General features: G+C 43.0%; 1 protein-coding gene across 4 annotated transcripts; it reads left to right on the top strand.

The window, feature by feature from the left end:
* Positions 1–11,188: 11,188 nt before the first annotated feature.
* On the top strand, positions 11,189–23,596 carry LMOD3 (leiomodin 3). 4 transcript variants are annotated; one of them, XM_019711737.3, is made up of 4 exons: positions 11,189–11,332; positions 11,771–12,095; positions 14,303–15,670; positions 21,952–22,777. In XM_019711737.3, the coding sequence occupies exons 2-4, from the start codon at positions 11,802–11,804 to the stop codon at positions 21,976–21,978; spliced, it is 1,689 nt and encodes a 562-aa protein (XP_019567296.3). In that variant the 5' UTR covers positions 11,189–11,332; positions 11,771–11,801; the 3' UTR covers positions 21,979–22,777. The 4 variants fall into 4 exon arrangements, with proteins under 4 accessions (XP_019567296.3, XP_088654658.1, XP_074169362.2 ...); XM_088798532.1 differs by lacking the exon at positions 21,952–22,777 and adding an exon at positions 16,923–17,112 and having other exon boundaries at positions 11,211–11,332; XM_074313261.2 differs by lacking the exon at positions 11,189–11,332 and having other exon boundaries at positions 11,602–12,095; positions 21,952–23,596.
* The last annotated feature ends 702 nt before the right edge of the window (positions 23,597–24,298 follow it).

Below are 24,298 nucleotides of genomic sequence, written 5' to 3'. Positions count from 1 at the left end.
AACTGAGACTTGTTCAATGTAGGGGAGGAAACAATTCTTTTTCCAAATACCCTCCTGAGTTCTCTAGCTGAGCCCTGTAAATTGGACTGAATAAAGACAGATTAATGAGAAAATCATGCAAATTTACTTCATATAAGTTTTACATGATACATGAGCCTTCATAGGGAAATGAAGACCCCCAAGAAACATTAAATTTGAACATTTTTATACTAGGTTTGATGAAGAGTAGGAAGTCATGGGAAAATGTTGACAGGACACAGAATACGAGCTAAAGGAGTGACTGGGGAAACTCAGCCAGGCCTGTTTGTGTGGATTCTTCTCAGATTCCTCTCTGAGTCCCTCTGTCTTCAGAGCCAAGGATGCTCCTTCCCTCCGGGTATAGGGAGGGCACCTCTTACATGAGGGTCTTCTGACTTGCTTCTGGGGACAAAGGGGAGGTCAGAGAATTCTTCCTGCACCGTTTCTCAAATTCCTGTCATGCGATTTCTCATATTTCTTCAGCTTAAAATATTTAGTATGCCAAAGTGCCAAACTTTGGGGTAACATGTTCTGAACCTCATTAAATACAGTTTCTTAAGCTCTCTAAGCCTGATCTGTAAAATAAGTGGGTTGCAATAGCTCTGTGCTTTTTAACACTTATTTCCACATCAGAATCACCTGGATAGGGCCGGCCCGGTGGCTCAGGTCGTTGGAGCGCCATGCTCCTAATGCCGAGGTCCCCAGTTCGATTCCCACATGGGCCAGTGAGCTGCGCCCTCTACAGCTAAGATTGTGAACAATGGCTCTCCCTGGAGCTGAGCTGCTGTGAGCTGCCGCAGGCTGTTATGCACTACCGTGTGCTGCCATGAGCTGCTGTGACCAGCAAACCTGCAACCGACTGCCTCAGCCTGGGGAAGCACAAGGCTCATAATACCAGCATGGGCCAGGGAGCTGTGTCCTACACTACTAGACTGAGAAACAATGGCTTGAACTGGAGTAAGGGAGGCGGGAGAAAGGGGGAAAAAAAGAATCACCTGGATAGCTTCCAAAAATAGATTCCTGTACCCAGACCTGAGAGTTCAATTCAGTAGCTTCTGGCCAGGAGCCAATGTGTTCATGCACTTAATAACCTCCGCCAGCCACTCAGATCTGTGATGCCCTATCAGCCTATAGCATTGAATCAATTATCCTCCAGCTAGCTACTTTCTTTTGGTATCATAGCTTCTGATGTGAGAAGCTGCTGAGGTGGCAGCAGCAGAAAATCATTAAGAGACAGCCCAACTAAATCATCTGTGTGTCACATGAGGCTAATTACACCAGCAAAACCCTCCCTGTCAGCATGTGGATAAAATGCACAGTGGAAACAGCTGAAGAGATTTGCCCACTTCGTAAACTGATTCAGCTAGATGGAAGTGAGCAGAAGGAGTGCATCTTACAGATATTCCTAAATCTGCTTGATCATCAAAAACATTTGGTCGTATTAAAGCAAGTGGAATTCATCAGAATGGAATTTGAATCTGAAAGCTCACAAGCAACAATTCAGATCACTTTCTGGGGAGAGCTTCATATTTATATGTAAATGGTGATTTTTCTATTTTCTTTATGAACAATTCCATCTATAAGTCTGTGGGGGCAGAGCCCCAGAAAGTAGTTTACAGGCTCTCGGCCTCACGTGGAGGAGTGCTGGCTCGGGTAGTAGATGGCCGTCAGCTGTGGCTGATTGGCTGTCAGCTGTAGCCAGTTAGCCAATTAGCCGCTAATATAACTGCTGCGGCTACGGAGGAGAGTGGAGGAGAGTGAAAGAGAGTCGTCGGTGGGTTGCAGACAAAACGGACAGCAGGTCGCACGTCCAGTGAACCCAGCCTCCAGTGAAACCGTAGTGGTATGACTCCCCTACCTATGGCTCCGTGGGTGTTCCTTTTTGGCCTCACCATATCCTGCGTTATGTGGGGAGTGGGACCAGAGACCCTGCAGGCCTCCCTGCACGACAAAGTCTCAGAATTGTTTTCTTTAAAAGCAACATGATGTTTTAAAGCCCTTTTGTTTGTTGCCATTAATATAATGTTTCTATTGTGGAAGCGATTTATAAAATGTATTACATTTTACAATTGCCTTTGTTTTTCTTTAGATGTTTGTCATGCAGGGACTCAGCTCCTGCTCCCCCACCAGAATGCAGGATATGGTGAGGCCAAAAAGGAACAACAATGGAGCCATAGATAGGGGAGTCAAACCACTACATTCTCGCTGGCGACTGGGTTGGAGACACAGGAAGCATTAGCCACACGGAGAGCGATCCACCATCCACTTCTCTGCCAACCAACCAACCAATCCCCTAGCGCAGCCACAGCAGTTATATCAGTGGCCAATGGCTAACCAGTAACAGCTGATGGCCAACTAGTCACAGCTGATGGCTATCTACTACCCAAGCCAGCACCTTCCCATGTGAAGCCAAGAACTTGGAAACTGCTCTCTGGGACTCTGTCCACACAATGTTTCTATTGTTATCCATAAAATACAAGAATAGTAATATTTATCATTTATTGAGGGCTTACTCTGTGTTGTGCATCATATTACTTAATTTACATATATGTCTATATATAACCTCATTTAGTTCTCCCTGTAATTGCATAGGGTATTATTTCCAGATCCCTTTGATATGAGGAAGAAACTTGGATAATTAAGTTGCCTACTATCACTAAGGAGTGGAGCTGGGACTTCAATCCAGCAGACTGACTCCAGATCTTCCTGTTATAGTTATTAGGTTGGTGCAAAAGTAATTGCAGTTTAATAGGTTAAAAATAATTGCAAAAACCGCAATTTCATTTGCTCCAACATAATACATCAGCATTTCCCAAAGAATGGATTTTGGAAAGTTAATTGCACAAGATATTAGTAAGTGACTTTTGAAAGAAAAAAAGCATGAGTTAACTAAATAAGGTTGGGAAATATTGGGCTAAACAAATGGGTTTTGTCATGCGGGAGACCCTGCTCGCTGTGCCATTTGTCGTGCGAGGTAGCCTGCAGGGTCTCTGGTCCCGCTCCCCACATAAGAACGCAGGATATGGTGAGGCCAAAAAGGAACACCCACGGAGCCATAGGTAGGGGAGTCATACCACTATGGTCTCACTGGAGGCTGGGCCCACCGGACACGCGACCTGCCGTCAGCCTTTCCGCCAACCAACCGACGACTCCTCCACTCTCCTCGACTCTTCAGCAATCCTCGGCTCCTCGGCAATCCTCGACTCTCCTCAGTAGCCGCAGCAGTTATACTAGCGGCCAATCGGCTAACCTGCCACAGCCTACGGCCAATCAGCCACAGCTGACAGCCATCCACTACCCGAGCCAACACGTTCCATGTGAGGCCGAGAGCCTGTAAACTACTGTCTGGGGCTCTGTCCCCACACTCCACCCCTACAGGTTCTCGCCTCACAATCTACGCAACAAGCGTCTTCCGCAAGGGTCCCTGTGCCGTATTAGCTTATTGACACCTACGGACAAAAAGAAACGGTAGTCTTAGGAACCAACAATGGCAAATCCCTTCCATCTGGGAGGATACATGCTAGCTTTTTGTCCTTCCTGGGAAAGGAGGGTTGCTGCCACTGGCACCTTTCCCGGTTTGTGGTATCAGACCTTTATGGCAGTGCTTGGGGTCCCTTGCATAGTTTCAACATGTAACAGAACAGGGGACCCCATAATAGGCCATAGTGAGAGCACATAGTTTCCTCGCAAAATCATCCTGGTATCGGGACCTCTGTATACTACAGTCACTTGCAGTGGCCATTCAGCCACCATCCCTGGCGTCACTTGCAAATCATGAGTCAAACCAGCCCCCCAAGGGGCTATCAGACCCAACCACCAACAGTGGGGGCTTTTGACCTGCCAGGGCCAAGTCCATTGCTGCCGTTCCCCTGCTTTCAAGCATGTGGGTGCTGGCAGTAAAATATTTCCATTTCTGCCATAGCCTGGCTTTAACAGAGTCTCACTGGTGGTAACTTGTAATTCAATGGGAGCGGCCGTTCGATGTAGCAGAGCTTCTACTGGTGCGGGCCCTCCCTTCCGTGGTCTCTCATTCAGGACTCTCAGGACGTCCCACAGACGAGAGGCCCAATCACGCATCGTGGGAGAGTGTTTTGACACCCGGAGACCTTGCTTCAAAAGGCCATTATAGCATTCAATCATGCCAGCTGCTTGTGGATTGTACGGGGTGTGAAACAACCATTGCACGTCCATCCTGGCAGCCCAGCGCTGCACTTCTTGCCCCGTAAAATGAGTACCCCTGTCACTTTCAATGACTTGGGGGCGCCCATAGAGGGCGCACAGCCATGTAAGGGCGACCACTGTATGCCGCTGATCCGCAGCCAGACAGGGCCAAGCAAACATCAACCCCGTAGCAGTGTCCACTGCTGTAAATGCATATATCGCATTGCGGGCCTTAGGCAGGGGTCCAATGTAATCCACTTGCCAGTGAGTGAGGGGCACCCTCCCTCACGTAATCTGCTGTGTCTCCAGGGGACCCTCCGCCTTTGGGGGCTGTCCTGGGCACAGACGGCACAGTCATAGCAGGCATCTGCTATCTCCTGCCATTTCAAAGGCAGACCCCAGCGTCTGCTCACCTGCCACATGGTTTGGCTTCCAGCGTGCTGCAATTTCCTACGCAGCCAGTGGGCCACATCAGTGGCAGGAGCCCGCTCTAACCATCGGACCCGTGCTAGGACGTCTGCTTCATCATTACCTGGGGACACTAAGGGGGAGTGACCTGTGACATGCATTAAGGTCACCTCCTTTCTCTGCCCTAGGTCCCAGAGGTCCTGCCACATGGCTTGACTCCACAGTGGACAGTGTCCCACCAACCAGTTTTGGTGTTTCCATGTAGGGAGCCACAACGTTAGGCCCCGGAACACCGCCCAGCTGTCAGTGCAAATAACTAGGGGCCGAGGCTCGTGGCTGATTACCATCCACACAGCCCGTAATTCAGCCCACTGGTTACTCTGGCCCGTCCCAGTATCAAACCAAATGGTGTCTATTTTGGGCTGCACACCAATAGCCGTCCAAACAGCTGCAGCCCCTCGTCTAGAACCATCGGTAAACCAGGCATCCTCAGGTACTGGGGGCTGTCCTTCTTTGTAGGGCCAGGGCTCCAAGTCCTCCCCTCTAGGCAAAGCACTTGGCTTAACCTGGGCTACAAGCTCCACAGGCCCCAGGACCTGTTGTAGCTCTGTGCTCAAAGGGCTTGAACTAAGGGTTCTATGTTGCTCCAAGTAGGCACCCCACTTGGCGAGGGTGGTGGTCTATGCCACCCCCGTTTTGGGTCCCTGGGTCCATGTACAGACCCACCCCTGGACAGGATAGGTTGTTGGAACCAACATGCGTACCGTTCCTGTGATGGCTTCTGTGGCCACTAGGGCTGCATACACAGCAGCCAGCTGTTTCTCTATTAGAGAGTAGCGGACCTCCACTCCTTTCCATAATTGGGACCAAAATCCCACTGGCAACCGGAGACACTCCTGCCGTTGCCAGAGGCCCCATCGGTACCCCTCTTGGGTTACGTGAACATCAAGTTCAAATGGGCGGCCTGGGTCCACTACTTGCAGAGACTGTGCCTACTGTACTGCCCGTTTCGTGGCAACGAAGGCTTGCTCTATAGCCTCTGTCTAATCCCATGAGGCACCCTTTTAATCATATTGTACAAGGGCCTTGCCATTTGTGCTAAATGGGGTACAAACGCCCGCCAATATCCTAGCAGACCCAAATACGTCTGCAGTTGAGAGACCTTGGTCAGCCAGGGAAAGGCTTGTATCTTATCAATCATTGCCTCAGGTATAACCTTTGTCTTACCCGACCACACAACACCCAAAAACTTGACGGATAAGCCAGGGCCTTGGACCTTTTCCTCATTCACCGCCCAGCTGCATGACTTCAGGTGGCAGAGAAGAGAGGGAGCTGCTTGCTCTAAATCAGAAAGAGAATCTGAGGTTAACAGAATGTCATCAACATAATGAAACAAGGCCACAGAGGATGGGCGATTCCACCGTGCCAAATCCTGGGCCACGAGCCCATGGCAGATAGTGGGGCCGTGCAAGTATCCTGCGGAAGGACTTGAAAAGTCCACTGCCGCCCATCCCACGTAAAAGCAAACAGCTCTTGACACTCGGGTGCAATGTCAATGGAGAAAAAAGCATTGGCCAAGTCTACTACATAGTGATATGTCCCCAGGCGGACAGTCAGACGATCCATTAAATCATGAATTGAAGGCACTGCAGTGTGCAAGGGTGGCGTCACCTTATTTAACTCCCTATAGTCCACAGTCATTCGCCAGGTCCCATCTGGCTTCTTGACAGGCCATACTGGGGAGTTAAAGGAACTGTGCATTGGCCTCACAGTATGTGCCTTTTCCAATTCCAATATTGTACGACCAATCTCCTCCTGTCCTCCTGGCAGGCGGTACTGTCGCACTGTAACCACGCGCCAGGGCTGTGGCAACGCTTGAGGAGGGTGGTGAGCATGCCCGCGTGTCACCGCTTTCACCACCCGGATCCGGAGACGGAACTCTCCTACCGACGTCTGTAAGCTGAGGCCATGTAGCACGTCCACCCCTAGAATATACTCCGGAACGGGGGAGACATACACCTTGTAGGTATGAGGAGGAAGCCTTCCTATACCCAGTGGTAAGGAAACGGCTTTCACAGTCACAGTTTTTCCCTGTAGCCATCAATGCAGATTGCTGGTCCGGGGAACAGTTCTGGGTTCCCATAAACAAGACTGCAGTCGGCGCCAGTGTCAACTAGGGCCAAAACCCTCTGTACATTCGAAGGGGACCAATGTATGGACAGTTCCACGTGGGGCTTCCAGTCCCTGCTCGTCCCCTCTGACAGGGTACCTTGGCCCCACCCCTAATCAAGCTGGAAGGAGTCGGCCTCAAGTGGCTGCATGAAGTCCTGGAGGGACACGGGTCATGCTTTGCCAGACTCCTCCTTTATGCTTCTCCGGAATTGTTGTTCCGGACGCAACTGTTTCCAAAGTTCCAGCAGGAGTGCATTGGGTTGTTGGTCTATTTTCTTCCTATCGACCCCTGCTGCCACGAGATCACGCCACATCTGTGCGCGTGTTACTCTCTGAGGCCCGCTACCTCGCCCCTTTACCTTTGGTTTGGGCTTCCAGGTCTCAACTGTGCGGACCTCCTGTCTTAACTTCCTTCGCCTCCGGCTTTCAACATCCCCTAGGGTGGCCATGGCAGTTGTAACTTCATGGATCCATCGCCCTACATACGGTGTAAGAATAGCAACCAAGGATCCAAAAGCACTCGCAGGTGCAGTACCCAAAACCAGATCTCTCATGCTAGCAGTAAAAAGCTCGTCATCTGGGCCCTGCATGTTGAGGTTAAAAATAGCATGTCTCATACCCATTTCACGGATTATTTGCGTAAGTTCTGTATATGACTGCCATTAACTCACAGTGTCTGGCAGCTCGCCAGCCTGTCCCCATACTGTGCGTACCGCAGCAGTGAGCCACTGCATTAGAGAATGGTTGCCCTGGTTGTTGGCCAATCTATGGCAGTTTTGTAACCTTTGTCGCAGGGACGGATGCGCTGTCACGAAGGCTAGCTTTTCCATCTCACCTGGGGAGCAGAGAATGCTGTCTGCTCCCTCATCCCATAAACATAATAGCCAAGCTGAGACTGGCTCTCCAGGGCGCTGTCTGTACCGCCTCCCCAGCTCCTGTAACTCAGTGGGAGTGTATGGGGTGTAGGTAGTGAACTCAGTCACAGCTGGGTTGCAGGCAGCAATGCCCCCGGGGCCCAAAGGTTGGTCACGTTTTACCCTTTGCTTCAAGATTGGCCGGGCTTGGGGGTTGGGAGCTACATTGTCTCCACTCGCTTCCTCCGCCTCTGCCTCAGAGTCTCCACCTTGGGGCCCCTGTTCTAACAGGCGGACCCGGGCTTCCAGCGCTTCCAATCGGGACACATGGTTCAGCACCCGGGCCATTTCATTAAGCCCATTTTCCGTGTTGAGACTCAGGGCCATGAGGAACATCCAGCCCATGCAGAGGGCTATAGCCTTTTCCTCCTCCGGCAACCGCTCAGCCATAGCCTGCAGGGCCCTCTCCACACTGGCCGGAGAGCCGTCCATGTCCTCCCACCTTTCCTTGGGGGCCCAACTCCTGAGAACAGTGGCCACCGGGCACCACACACTGTGTGGGGGCCACACGTCCTCCTGCCCAGAGTCAGACGCCATTCCTACCTGGTTGGAATCTTGCTCATGGTGCCAGGTGTCTGAGTGGGTGGAGGCCTCCTTGTAAGATGTCCACCACCCTCGGATCCTAAGGCTGCAGCAGATCAGCAAAAGGAGGACAACGCCTTCTATGGCCAAGAAGGTGGTGTGCCAGCTGGAGGCTTGAGTCTCCCAGGCAGACCGCGCCTCCCGTTCCCGGTGTCGCTCCTCATGGGCCACCCGAAGCTGGGCTCTCACACACACAAACCACTCCACCATGCTTCGGTAGGTTTTGGCCGGCACCGTACCCTGCTCGCTGCGCCATTTGTCATGCGGGGGACCCTGCTCACTGCGCCATTTGTCGTGTGGGAGACCCTGCTCACTGCGCCATTTGTCATGCAGGGCAGCCTGCAGGGTCTCTGGTCCCGCTCCCCAGATAAGAATGCAGGATATGGTGAGGCCAAAAAGGAACACCCACGGAGCCATAGGTAGGGGAGTCATACCACTATGGTCTCACTGGAGGCTGGGCCCACCGGACACGCGACCTGCCATCAGCCTTTCCGCCAACCGACCGACGACTCTCCTCCACTCTCCTCGACTCTGTTCCTCTACTCTCTTCCGCTCTCCTCGGCTCTCCTCGGCTCCTCGGCAATCCTCGGCTCTCCTCGGCAATCCTCGACTCTCCTCGGTAGCCGCAGCAGTTATACTAGCGGCCAATCGGCTTACCGGCCACAGCCTACGGCCAATCAGCCACAGCTGACGGCCATCCACTACCGGAGCCAGCACCTTTCCACGTGAGGCCGAGAGCCTGTAAACTACTTTCTGGGGCTCTGTCCCCACAGTTTCTTTCCAGTATGATTTCTCAGAGTATCTAAAAGGTCATGAACTTTACAAATCTCTAAAGACAAATACAGAATATAACATTTCCCAGTCCACCTTGAACACAAAACTCTTTTTGGTCTAATCTTTTTAGACCACCATCCTGCAAACTAAGTCTATGAAATAATTGCCTGCAAATTAGTGGTCGACAAAGTGGTTTCCAAACCTCCCTGCCCAGTGAGGCTAAGCTTTTACTTCCCTTTTACAGGGATGTAAGGAAGACCTAACAGGTGTTAAATGGTAACTTGCCACTATGTACCTGTGCTCTTTATTTTATTCACATAAATTGATAATACCTTTATTGGGAATAATTTAGCCATATACCGGGGGGTGCCAAAAAAATGTGTACAAGTAGACACTTCGGTCAATGTTGCTCAAGCAGTAGTTTGCCGTAATCAGAAGTGTCTGGACGCTTATGGTAACCACTTTGAGCACCTCTTGTAATTGCAGAAGTCAAATGTGACTTGTATTCATCTTTTGTTATTGGTATATATTATTACAATTTTAATACAGTTTTCCTTTCTTAAAATGCGTATACATTTTTTTGGAACCCTCTGTATATGAAAAACCTCACCACCTTGGGGAGTTCAAGATAAACCACGGGAGTAGGAATAAAATATTAAAACATACGTTTAAAACTTTCCTCATTTGATTTTTTTTCACATATGCTTCGTTATATATGTGTGTGTGTATATATATATATAAAATAAAATATATGCCAAAAGTTATAAATTTTATTTATAAATATTAATATTATAAGTATATTTAAGAATACATTATTTGATTATATAACATTAAATATATTTTATATACTCTAAATATTTAAATTGTGTATAATATTGGAATAGTAGCATGTAGACAATTTGCAAATAATTATATATATATGTATATATACATACATCATATATATATACACATATATATATATGATGGGTTGCAATAACAGTAAGTGGGTCACTTAGCCATACAGACAGAAAAGCCTTTCATTTGTTCTAATTCTTCAACCCAGCAATTTCACTTCTGGATCCAATTTATTTCAAGGAAATAACCTTGTATGTGTACAAATATTTAGCTATAGGGATGTTTACTAAAGAACTCTTTGTGCTTGTGAGAATTGAAAACAGTCCAAATATCCAACAACTGGGGATTGGTTATATAAATTATGGTACATTTATATAAAGAATCCTACCATATGTAGTGGCAGAATATACAATGGCCTTTAAAAAAAACAAACACCCTGATTTTGTAAGTAAAAAAGAAAAACAGATGACAAAAGATTATTGAGTTCATACTCCTAGAAGAAATGACTGCAATTATAAATCAAAATGTTAATACTGATAGTGAGAAAAGGGGAAAATTTTATTTTATTTTTTGTGTACTTACCTCTGTTATATTAATTTTTGCATAATAAATATGTGTATTTTTTAAAACATTATATTCACCAAGTTCAAATTTTGGCAATTATAAAAGGGTATACAGTAATAAAGTCTTTTTCCCACCCTTATCAACAACCCATTCCTCTCTCCAAAAGTATCTAAGGTTATTGGTTTCTTGTGTATCTTTCCAAGGATGCAGTATGTTGGTAAAATTTGTTCATATACATATATTCTTTTTACCTTTTATCACACAAATAATAGCATACAGAACACACTGTTTTTCACTTTGCTATATTAAATAATCTTATAAATCTGTCATTTCACCCATGTGGGAATATATCTGTAGAATAAAAACATGGACAAAAAAACTCTGAACATATTTAATACTAAAAAGAATAGAATAAAAAATTCTAAAAGTGGAATGGCTAGGTCAAAGGAAATGTACATTTGTCATTTTGATAAACATTACCATTTGAAAAATATTGCCATAGTCTGAAGTCATGGAAAAATCTTCTCATGCTTTCTTCTGGTCCTTTAATGTTTGAGGTTTTTTTACATTTCAGCTTAGATCCATTTAAATTTATCCTGGCTTAATGGATACTTAATAAGAAAAACAAATGATTTAAAACATTCAACTCCCCACTCATAGTGAAAATTCAAGTGCTTGTTGTCTGCATCTGTTAGATCACAGGATCTAGATGCAAATAAGGACATCTTGCAAAGGTTCAGCTTACACAGCAGTTGAGTAACATAGCCAGAACTCAGCTGTGCTGTGTGCAGGTTTCTTTGCTTCCAGAGTCACATTGTAGTGAAGAGGCAAGTTCTTTCAAATGAATTTTTCACTTCAGTAGAATCCAAGCCGCTGGTTGGATTTTCCTTCTGATCAATACTGTAAGTTGCTTTAATCATTTACATAAAAAGAAGTACTCTCCCCTGTGTAGTGGGGTATGTGTGTCTGCTCTGTGTGAGTTTCTGTGCGACAATGTCAGAGCATATGGGAAGGGAACTCATTTATTCTTGTAGATTCTGTAGACCTGATACTGGCAAACGTAAGCAGCTGTACTGAAATGTCAGATGGATTTGCACAGCTGACTCAAGTTGCCGAAAAGAGAGCAGCATAGTAGTTCCATAAATTGACCCTATCCAGCCAAGCCCTGCTTAATATAGACATGGCATGAGCTTAGCTGCAGTCACTCTTCACTGATCAGAAAGCACCACTGAGGTTCTTAGGGGGGGAAGAAAATCTCTCATAGTGGTATTGATTGGAATGCTTGTTAACTGGGGAAACTTCTTGAATATTTTTTTAAATCATCTTTGATTATTTTCTAGTAATTTAGGAAAAAAATTTAGAAAAATAATCATGTCAGAGCACAGCAGGAATTCAGATCAAGAAGAACTCTTTGATGGAGAGCTTGATGACGATAAAATCTTGGCCAACTTGTCACCCGAAGAGCTGGAAGAACTGCAATCAGAAATGGAAGTCATGGCTCCTGACCCCAGGCTTCCGGTGGGAATGATTCAAAAAGATCAAACCGACAAACCACCCACAGGAAACTTCAACCATAAATCTCTTGTTGATTATATGTATTGGCAAAAGGCATCCAGACGCATGCTGGAAGATGAACGTGTTCCTGTCACCTTTGTGCCATCTGAGGTAACCAGGGATTTGTGTACAATGGAGAAATGGCTGCCTGGGATGGCAGGTGTCCATGTTGTAACGGTCACTTCTCAAAACTTCATGTCTTGAGTTGTTTTGTTGCCACTTAAAGATTAAATCGTAATATTTAATCCTACTCCAGATTGGAACTTCCTGAAATACTTACGTGGTATAGCTGTGAGGGGAAAGTTGGTAATTTCTTGTAAATACCTCCTTTTAAAAAATTGCTATGGGTTGCTGTGTAGAAAAGCCTGTATGCTATAGATATAATATTTAATGAACTAACTCATAAGGCAGAGACAGTTGTCTTTAACTATTTTGGCTCACAGAACCCTTTACGAAGCTGATGAAAGCTCTGTACCCTTTCCTTCCGACACATATATACATACTCAATATTTCACATACAATTTCAAGGGTGTCACAGTCCCCCTAAAGTCCATCCACTTATGCTGCAATTAAACCAAGTCAAATAACCAAAAATATCCAATATTCGTACAGTGCATTGGATATCGGTGATGAGTTTAGAAATTAATAGCTATTAAGTTGTTTTAAAGATAGTTCTTTCTTAAATGTTTTCATATGAAAAGTAGAATTGTGGTTAAATCTATAAACTTATTGTATATTAGCATAATTTTTTTTTGATGTTCCACTTAAAAATTACTTAGCAAAAAAAAAGAGATTCTCCCCAGGTAAAGTCTCTTAGTTATGCCTGGTGACACAGATATATCTTGTCACATTATTATCACACCAGCTGTAATTAGAACAGTTATAAATTGGTCTCATGGTCAGGAGAGTTTAAACATGTACTAAATTCAAAAAAATAAATTGATGGCTTAATCAGGTTAGAGTTTAAGGTACAATCTGCAGACATTTTACAATTGGAGTAAAAGCCAATTCTATATGAACAATTTCAGAAAAAGAAAATCGATGGGGTGCTTTTCAGTTTTCCTTCTCTTGGTATTGAAACAACAGCTTGATGGCTGGCTCCCCCTGCTGGAGCAGATAAGAAATGCAGTGGTGAAGGTTTAGCTGGTTAAGGTGTTGACAACTGTCGATTCCAACCTACAATATGTTATATTCAATAATATCAAGTTCTTATTTGGATAAACCCGTGTCTCAAACTACTACACCAGATTTCAAAATGACACCTTTGAGATATGCATATTGTATAAGAACGTGTACTAATTGATGGGCAGCAACCAATAAACACTATTGATTTAAAAACTACCATTTGCATTCTTAGACTAAACAGTTGTTTCTAAATCTCTTCATAATCCAGTTGGCTCTACCTCTTAGATACCTTCCTTCAAAAGAAACTGGAACTAGTGAACCTGTCCTGCAGTAGACACGGCAGTTTTCATAGAGCTGAGGAGACAAAATCAAAGTCAAGTGTTTTGGTATATTCCCAAATATTAAACTGCTCTCATTTTCCCCACAATGTATTGTTTTTAGGGAAACTCTATGCACACATTATACTAGAATAGCCAGCATCTGGGGAATGTAAATTTTGGTTGTGGCTATAAGAAAACTATTGTGTAATCCAAGGCTATTGAATACAAAGATGCCTTATTCAGTTATATTCAAAACAAAGACTTCAATGTATAGGTAGATAACTCCATAACATTTTCAAAACAAATCATTGTTAATTGCTTCTGAACTTGTACAGCATTTTTAAAAACAATACAGAGTCTGAACACAAAATTAACTAGGTTTCATTTTAATGTATGAGAGGAGGTAAACGTAGCCCAAAAATGTGTGTTTATATATGTGTCTATAAAAAATTATCTTCATTTTGGTTGTATTTGCTTACAAAACTAATACGTGTTTTAAATTTTGTTTTTTAAAAAAACTCAAGCATTCTAGAATTGTATACTGTAACAAGTGAATGTTACACTTGCTTCCCCAAATGCTTCCCCCTCCTCAGTTATCTTAATGATAAGATATAACTTATCTTCCTAAGAGATAACTACTAATTTGGTAAACAGTACAACACTTTTTTTTGTACATTTATAAACTTTTATATACTGTATACATGTTTGTGTATATATGTTTATACATAAACACTTACACAAATGAAATACTATACATACAGTTTATTTACTTTTTTCTTAATAATGAATCTTTTCATTATCTCCAGTAGATATTGCTCTACTTCATATTTCTTCACTGGTATGTATTCTAACCATCAGAAACCTCTCTTTTAGGAAAACGCTCAAGAAGAGTATGAAGAAATAGATAAAGACAATAAAAAGGTGTCCCACTATTTAAAAGAAAAGCTCAATAATGAAATTGCTGCAAATAAAAGAGAATCAAAGGGCAACAACAATGTCCAAGAAACAGATAATGAGGATAACAATGAAGATGATGAAGATGAAGAAGACGAAGATGATGAAGAAGATGAGAGTGAAGGGAGTGATGAAAAAACAAAAAGAGAAGAAAAAGGAAAAGTAAAGGAGCAAGTCAGAAATGGTGAGAACAACTGCCCTCAGGTAACTAATGAAGCATTTGAAGAACAGAAAGACAGACCAGAGGCCCAAGAAAAAAGTGAGAAAAAAATATCAAAATTAGATCCTAAGAAGTTAGCTCTAGATACCAGCTTTTTGAAAGTGAGTGCAAGGCCTTCAGGAAACCAAACAGACCTGGATGGGAGCTTGAGGAGGGTTAGACAAAATGATCCTGACATGAAGGAACTCAACCTGAACAACATTGAAAACATCCCCAAAGAAATGTTACTGGACTTTGTCAATGCAATGAAGAAAAACAAACACATCAAAACTTTCAGTTTAGCAAACGTGGGTGCAGATGAAAATGTGGCATTTGCCTTGGCTATCATGTTGCGTGAAAATAGGAGTATTACCACACTCAACATCGAGTCCAATTTCATCACAGGTAAAGGAATTGTAGCCATCATGAGGTGTCTCCAGTTTAACGAGACACTCACCGAACTTCGGTTTCACAATCAAAGGCACATGTTGGGCCACCAAGCCGAAATGGAAATAGCCAGACTTTTGAAGGCGAACAGCACTCTCCTGAAGATGGGCTACCATTTTGAGCTTCCGGGTCCCAGAATGGTGGTAACCAATCTGCTCACCAGGAATCAAGATAAACAAAGGCAGAAAAGGCAAGAAGAACAGAAACAGCAGCAACTCAAAGAGCAGCGAAAGTTAATAGCCATGTTGGAGAATGGGTTGGGGTTGCCACCTGGGATGTGGGAGCTGTTGGGAGGGCCAATGCCAGATCCCAGAATGCAGGAGTTCCTCCAACCTCCTCATCCTCCCAGCCCCCAGCCAGTCCCCTTCAGTCGGCGACATGACGTGATGAAGAAGCCATCGCAGCCTCCTCAGCACAGAACTGACCCTGACTCCTTCCGGACGGTGAAGCTGAAGAGGACCCAGCGTAAATCTCGGATGCCGGAAGAGGCCAAAGAAGCACCCGAGAAAACCAACCTCAAAGATGTGATCAAAACACTGAAACCAGTGCCGAGAAATAGGCCACCCCCGTTGGTGGAAATCACTCCCCGAGATCAGCTCTTAAACGACATTCGTCACAGCAACGTTGCCTTTCTTAAACCTGTAAGTAGAAAGAGGGAGAAATGGTGAACAAGCACCACAATGACTGTATCCTAACTCTATTCCTTGCTCATTTTAACACCAGCAGATTCTCACTAGTTGTGACTAACTAGAGGAAGCCCATCAGTGTTACCAGTAGATCTAAGTTACTGGTTATCCCCAAGGACATACATGTATGTACGTGCAACATCTGTAACAATAATATTAACATCTAACAGTTACTAAGCTCTTACTGTAGGCCAGATTCAGGAATTAATTCATATAATCATCCTAACAACCCCATAAGGTAGGTATTATTATTCTCGCCATTTCATTGAAAGGAAACTGAGCCTTAGAGAAGTTAAATAATATATCTAGGAGATATAGGTCGGAAGCTCTAGAGTTGACATTGAAATTCAGTTCTGAGTCCAGGGTCAGGGACTCGAAGCTGACAGTCAGAGATCCTGAGGAAACTGCTGTAGGAATAAGTAAGAAAGAAGCCTAATTTGGCCAGTCATTTGTAGATAAACTGAGCGCTCCAAACGCTTAAAAACAGTTGATTCGTTTTTAGTAAAGAGAGACAACCTGCAATTGCATTTAGGCAGGTAGACAAATGGTAAACTTCAGGTTAGTGTCTCTACAAATCAATGAAGTTTCAAAATATTTTACTATTTCAGTTTTAATATTTACTGCAATTAACTATTACTGCCCTGATATATGAAAATGTTCTATTTCTTGCAGGTTAAGTTACAGAAATAAATTTCATTTGTAATTACTAGTATTTATAGAGGCTGAAAGGTGTGTGGCCAAAGGCCACAGGTAGTTGATAATTAGCTATTATTTTAAAATCTAGTGTGTAATTTAGTCGACATTACATTGACAAAATAGTTAATATATTGTCATAGTCACAATTTTTTCAAGATGTTTTACAAATTTCCATGTAAGTTTTTTCTTTTTCTGCTTCAAGAGCTATGTATTACAAAATAATATATTTGTGACTTATTCACACACACACACACACACACACACAAGGTGTGATAAAAAATATGGTGAATGTTTAAATTTTAAAAAATTATTACAGTAAATGATACATTGCCATTAATCCCCCTCAAAATAACCCCCCCTCCCACTTCAAACTTATCCCATTGTTCTTGCCACTTTCTGAAGCAGTTCTGGAAGTCCTCTTTCATGAGTGTCTTTAGTTGTACTGTCGTGGCTGCCTCGATGCCTTGAATCAATTCAAAACATTTACTTTTCATGGTCATTTTAACTACAGGGAAGAGCCAGAAGCCACACGGCACCAGATCCAGTGAATAAGGTGATGAAGACACACCATAACGTTTTTATTTGACAGAAATTGCCGTACTGGAAGTGATGTGTGACACAGAGAGTTGTCATGATGGAGGATGAAACCGTTTGCCCATTTCTCATGCTGTATTCTACACACATCGTTTCTTAAACGCTGTAATAAGCCCTTATAATATTCAGAGTTCTCAATAGTGTTCCTGGGTACAAACTCAGCTTGAACAATTCCATCAAGGTCAAAAAGTACAATTAATCAAGGATCCCTTGCCTTTCCATTGGATGGCACTCCGCAGCAGAGTTCACCGTATTGTTTGATCACACCTCGTATATGTAGGTCCTTTATTCCATCTCCTAGTAATGCAGAATGGACAACATTCCATTCTTCTACCTCAAGGATGACATTATCTGTGACTTAGGGGGACTCTGACCCTTGCTGGGGCAGGAGCCATGGTGAGCATGCTAGAAGCCACATGAGGTCAGGAGAGAATTCTTTGCCTGCCCTTGGGCACAGCATCAAGACTTCCTGCACCTGCTCTTCTCCGGGCAGTGAGACCTCCGTAGGGGTGGATGAGGGTGTTGTTTTGAGAGAAACTAGCTCTCTCACTTCTGTAACCAGCCATCGGTAAAGCATATCCAAGCTGTCTCCCTGGCTACACAGTCAGAAAATAACATTAGTCTGAAAAGAATGAAGAGAACTTTTTAAAAATCCACATTAAAGGGAGCATGTGGATTCAGAATAGATGAGACGAAGGTGAACTTTTCCTAGAGTCTGTTCGCTCCATCCATTCAATTACTCATTAATGCAACAATATTGACGTAGTACTCCACGTGTCAGGTACTATCAGAGGGCTCGGGAACACCGCAGTGAATAGGACAGGTACAGTCCCAACGTCATGGAATTTACATGGAGTGTAGGTTTTATAATCTTCATAGTCAAGACATTCTGCCTTTTACTCGACTGAGAACACTTTAATTTTGAGTCCAGATCCTAAAGCAAAAGACATTAAAATAAATTCATGCTGGTAATTGCAAAATGCACCATCCTACTAAGTACTACATGTTACATTTGTTATCAATGTTGTGTTTTTTAATGTCCACTAAGAAATAAAAACATGCTTCGAAGTGCCCTCTGAACTAACCTTTGAATGATGGTCTTGCATATGAGCCTCTGCTTTGAAATGTCTCTTTTATCTGTTCCCAGGGATTGGCAATTTCTCCTGCTTTCAGTCCTTGGCTTGGCCTGCAATAAGCACCTGCATGTATCTCACATACAAAGTGTCACACAACTTTATCTGCGTGGTCCTGTAAAATGCTCTGTGAGAAAATGAAAATGCACATTACGCTGATGAAAACTCACTCCGCTAATGTCATTTGGCTCCCACTGCTCGGCTGTCCTGCCTTGCTGCATACACAATACATTTCTGCTTTAATGCCGAATCACTGTATAATTTTTTAAAAGACTTTTGACATCTTTTTTTTTTTTTTTTAAGGATTTTTATTGGGGAAGGGGAACAGGACTTTTATTGGGGACAGTGTGTACTTCCAGGCCTTTTTTCCAAGTAAAGTTGTTGTCCTTTCAATCTTAGTTGTGAAGGGTGCTGTTCCGCTTCAAGTTGTTGTCCTTTCAGTCTTAGTTGTGGAGGGCGCAGCTCAGCTCCAGGTCCAGTTGCCGTTTTCTAGTTGCAGGGGGCACAGCCCACCATCCCTTGTGGGAGTCGAACCCGCAACCTTGTGGTTGACAGCCCGTGCTCCAACCAACTGAGCCATCCGGGAGGCAGCTCAGCTCAAGGTGCCATGTTCAATCTTAGTTGCAGGGGGCGGAGCCCACCATCCCTTGTGGGACTCGAGGAGTTGAACCAGCAACCTTGCAGTTGAGAGCCCACTGGCCCATGTGGGAATAAAACCGGCAGCCTTCGGAGTTAGGAGCATGGACTCTAACCACCTGAGCCATCGGCCGGCCCAACATCTTTTTTTCATTCTAAAATTATCTTAGACTGACAGAAGTTCAGAAATGGTACAGAAAAGAATTCTTACATACCCATTTGCATTACCATTCTTTTGTGTTACCTCATTTGCGTTACCATTCTTTAAAAAATATTTTAAATGGCAACGCATCTGCACATGTGTAGTACCAATGGGGCATGTAGCTCAACGGAGGCGCAAACGGTAAGACAGGCAGTGATGTGTCTGCTTGCACATGCAGCCAACTACTGTAAAACACCATCGACTATAAGATGCTTTCTGGTCTCAGGGCTACGAAACATCCCAAACTGTGCATCTTAGACTTAGTGAAATACTGTAAATGCCATCAGTGATGATATCACAAAACCTAGCAAAAAAGGATATTTTGGGTCAGTCAAATGAGTCACAACAATGCTCATTTGGAGAGGTGAAACTAAAGGTTTTTGGGGTTCCCCATCTTGCTTTGGAGGATAGAGATGCCCTCTGAACCCCCGGATTTTCAAATATGCAGTTAAAATTAAAATACAATTTGAAATCGTGATGTTTTAAAACTGATGTTTCCAACTACACTATTAAATGCCAAAACGTATATAGAAACTATCTATTCTTAGAAAATTTTAAAGAAATAAAAGATTAGTTATTTTTCTCTCATGGATTTAGAAATATTATTTTTGTATTTTCTAGAGTGTATCTCATTAAGCAGTCAGTTTATATTTTTAAATTGTGTTTTTTTCATTTTTAATGTTTATTCTCTCCCTACCACATGCTTCTGGCCCAAGATCTTTGAAATGAAGTTGCCACCAAAGAATAAAGGAAAATCTGTATATTTGCTTGGCTCAAATGCTATCTCCTGCAAGAAGCTGCCTATTTAATTCAGTTTAAAGGAGATGTATGCTATAGGCCAGATATTGAAAACTGGTGGACTATAGGCCAGATCTGAAAGCCTGTTTTTTTCTGGCATGAGTATTATTATATAAAATTTTTAAATATTAAAAAATCCCATTGAAAAATCCATATATCTGGTACCACTCAAAACATGAGAGATCTGACCACAGTGCTTGCATTTGAATGGCACAAATCAGCTGGACCTGCACTGGCTTCTGCCTTGAGATAGGCTCCAGTTTTTCTCACTCCCCACCGTACCCTACTGCTTACCACCTGGCCTGCTTCACTCATTTCCATTACTTATTTGGCTCCTGTAGAATTTTTCAGTTTTTATTGCTCTTGTTTTCTGTTGTGTTTTAAAAGTCTTGGTCTTATCTAACAAACTGAACTAATTGGATAATGACTATGAGCTAATAGCTTCAAATCAATATGATAATAGCCCAAAACAAAGACATTAGGCTTGTACAGGCTTAATCCTCAAGGCAAATGTACGATTTCCTTCCATCTTTAAAAATTCTGTGGTCTGTCCGCTGCCTTCCATCCCCAATGAGCATTAATACTTTTCACTGAGATAAAAATCCCATCTGCAGCAACTGTTTAATTCTTAGGACAGATGCATGTGTGTGACACGCAAGCTTCTGTGCCAGTCAAACAAGTTAACTATGCTAACATTCACTCAGTTTCACTTTGGGCTCGTCTATGTTTATCAATCCTGTTTCTAGTCAGTTACCTAAAGACACTGCTAAATTTCTCCTTTGGAAAGACTTCAGTATCATAATATCATGAACAGCCTTATTAGCCAAAAGACTCCACGATGCATGAGCAGTTGTTCTGATTACAAAATGTAAGACTAGTTGAGGCTTCATTTCATCTCTGGCCATTTCTTCTATGTCTGATTTACAAGATCTTTTTTCTCTTTAACTAGGTTCTGTAGATCCTGTCCTTCTAAATTTTCTCTTCTTTCCCATGAGTGAGTCTGACCAAGGTGCAGTCATGCTGCCCCCTCCTGAAAGCCTTGCAGGGAGAGGGCGAAGGAGAGGGTCAGACACACAGAAAGGTACCTTGGTTTCAAGGTTATGCAGGCAGCAGCAACAGCTCAAGGGTCGTCTCTGGTAGGCAGGATGTTGGGAGACCTTTCTAGCCAAAGGTGGTGGGCAGAGAACTGGCTGCAAGAGGGGCCTTAGCAGATGGCCAAAATGGTCCATCACATTAGCAGGTGGGCATAGGCAATAGGAGAAACATTCCTAGTCATTGTTATATAAACCCTAGTGTCCTCAGGAATTCCTCAGTGTCCTCTGGAAGGGGGCGTGTAGTAATGGATGAGTCACCCTCCTAAGATAACACCACTTGAAACCCTTTGAGAACTTGCCTTAGGTTGTTCCTATGAAACAAAGCTTCAAGTTCATGTATAGTCAAACTTATGCTACTCGTTCACGATTGTTTTTGTCCCTGAGGGCTCTCTAAACAATATTTTGTTTTTAAATTTTAGTGAGCAATGAAGTAGGAATGTGCTTCAAAGAGGAAAGACCGGTTGTTAAAAGAACATACATTTTATATTCTTGTGGTAGTATTTTGGGTGGTTAAGGCATGAGTACTGAAATCAGTACTGAGATCTACGCATAGGTCCAAATCATGCTCTGCCACTTCATAGCTGTGTGACCTTAAGCAAATTACTTATCCTGTCTGAGCCTGTATTCTCTTTACAAGGCTGTTGTAGGATGAAATGAGAAAATACTTTAAAAACAAGTGTTAACATGAATTACTAACTTGCATTATGTTACTGAATCCTTGACATAGCCTTGTGAGTTAAATACCACTATTGTCATTTTGCACCTGACAAACCGATGCCCAACACCACCCAGTAGGTGCTCGTCCCAGTAGTTGAACCCAGGCAACTCCAGCACCTGCCTTCTTGTTTTTACGATATGCTTCACCATGTGCTCAAAGCCATTGGCTCGGTCCCTGGATCAGTAAATGCTGAATGAATGGCAGCTGTGCTTCTTGTTGTTTTATCATGATTTAGGGGGCTGTCTGGCCAGAATTTCTAATCCACTCTGCATCCTCTGAGACATGTAAATGTTGTCATTTTGCTATAAAGTTCTTGAATTTTCAGGATTAATATTTCCCCTTTTCTTCAAATACTTAAATCACAGGTGCAACTGCCAAAAGAACTGGAGTAAGAGATGACAGAATAATCTAGAAGAACAAGGAATTGAAATAATGACTCTTGGATTACAGTTTGGAGACTATATCAGCCCCATACTTCTGGATCCGGGTGGTGGAACCGGGAACAATGCTAATTAATATCTGATAGGAGTATTTTGTAAAAGGCAGAATGCTTGGCCCATGACAAAACCCAGGCTGAAAAGGAAGGAGGGAGGGGATAAAATATTAATATTCAGCGTCAACATTGTCTACTTCCAATCAGTTTGAATGACTTAGGTGAAATTTAGAGTCATGTTTCTAGCACAGAAGTTAAAAAAAAAATTTTTTTTTTGCAAACGTTTGCTTTATTATTGCTTTCTTCTGCTAAATAACAATAATTGCTATGGAAGTGTCAACAATTCTATTTCCATTTTTCTCTTTCCATCTCCTCTGCTGTAATTCACCATACAGTATCTTAAAAGGAACAAATATTGTTTCACTCTATGGAAATGTGAAGGGTAAACTGACCTCCAAGCCCTTCTGATGCGTTGAAATGGAAGAATTGCTAATTAGCTCTTCTCTCAGAATCAGTTGAGATTTCCAGTTACCAACCCTGGCTGGCTTTCTCCCTTGGCGATTTCCCTTGTGTTTTGGGGGTAACCTCCAGTAGGGGTATCGGTGAGCAGAATGTTTAAGCTTCAGAACATGGAGAAAACAAAGTTTCCAGAGAAATTAATGGAGAAAACAAATCCTGCATATATACAAAAACATCGCTGTTTCCACACATATAGGGACAGTGGGAGACAGTATGCTACCTTTGTGAAAAAAAAAAAATTATAAATAAGAGTTACTGAGCAGCTTTTGGTTTTAGCTAACTATAGTTTGTTTGTTTTTAAGCTTAGTCTGTGAATCTAATTTGACCTCTTGCTCTCTTCAAAATTCTTCTAAATGAAACTTGCTGTGGGATTAAACTAGAATTGCTTGTCCTGCATTCAAGGCCCCCCCGTTGCCTGGCCCCCATTTACTAACCCAGTTTTATTTGCCACACACCCCTTATGCTCCTCTTGATGACACAGCCTCAGGCACTCCTCCAGCCTTTGCTCTTACGATTCTCCAGGGAATGCCTGAGAGACTTCCCTCCCGCTCTCCATTAATGAAAGTCCTGCCGCATCTTCAAAGCCCAGGGCAGGTTCCAACCCTCCACAAAAACCTTCCAGACAACTTCAAGCCCAGTGTTCTTTCCTCCTTCCAAGTTCCTAGAGCTCTTAAACAATGCATTTTTTTAGGACAAGCTATGGTAAAGAAATATGGCATTTCTATTTTTTAAAGATAATTCAGTGTGTACAAAAGCATCCAAAGTTACAGTTATTATTCAACTAATTTTAGAATAGCCAACAGCTGATAGCTTTGTTTCCTCCTCTTACTATTTCTGTAAAACATCCTTGCATATAAAGCAGGATAGTTAAGAAAGGACTGCAATAAATAAAACTTTTGAAATGTCTAGCATATTCTACATCTAAAGACTAAACTCTGATAGGACAAAGCACTCCCACCATGTTTATAAGCTTAATGCATGTTAGTGGTTGAAGTTCTGGAAAGCCTTTACGCATTTGCTTGTATAGCCACAGTATTAATAAAGTCAGGAATTTCAAAGAGCTAACGGTCCTGAAAGAAGACTTTAATCTTAGATGCACAAAAAGAAAAGATGATCTAAATTCATAGCTTATTGCCTCAAAACACAGGTTTTATCAAGAGACAGGCGAAGTCGTTCACATTATGCTTTTTCTATCCACCCATTTCCACCCAAAAAAATCTCCTAATTGAAGATTTTGTTTTTAAAGTGTAATGATTTTCCCCCAAGTGTCTGCTTCTTGTTCCATTGAGAAGGGGTCTCGAGACCCGATTGTTGGTCATTGAGCTCTCACCCTGCCTGTTTAGACAGACGCTATGAAGTGGGTGTGGGGGCCAAAGGGCTTTTACTGCCACTTGGAGATACTTGCCTCACATAGATCCAGCCTTAATATTTTTCTGACATCCTAGTGATAGCAGACCCCACGCAAAGTGATTATCTGCGTTAATACTGTGACGAGACAAAATAATGAAAATCAAAGTTTTCCCAAAGATAATGAAATATCACATACTGTCTGCATTTTATCAATGGCATGAGTGCATCCTTAGAAAACTGAATGTAACAAAAACCCAGGACATTCTTGGAAATTGCACACGCTCTAGCAACTTTGTGTGAATTTTTATATAAGCACTGTTTTATGAGTTATATAAAATGTTATAAAAATAGAAAACAATGTGATAATGTATAGTATTTACACGCTACATTTTTCTATTGTTATCCTTCCA

The sequence above is a fragment of the Rhinolophus sinicus genome, chromosome 5 (genome assembly GCF_057876585.1).
Source record: "Rhinolophus sinicus isolate RSI-liver-muscle chromosome 5, RSI-T2T, whole genome shotgun sequence".
Taxonomy (NCBI): Eukaryota; Metazoa; Chordata; class Mammalia; order Chiroptera; family Rhinolophidae; genus Rhinolophus; species Rhinolophus sinicus.
This window is presented reverse-complemented; position numbering and strand designations above follow the sequence as displayed.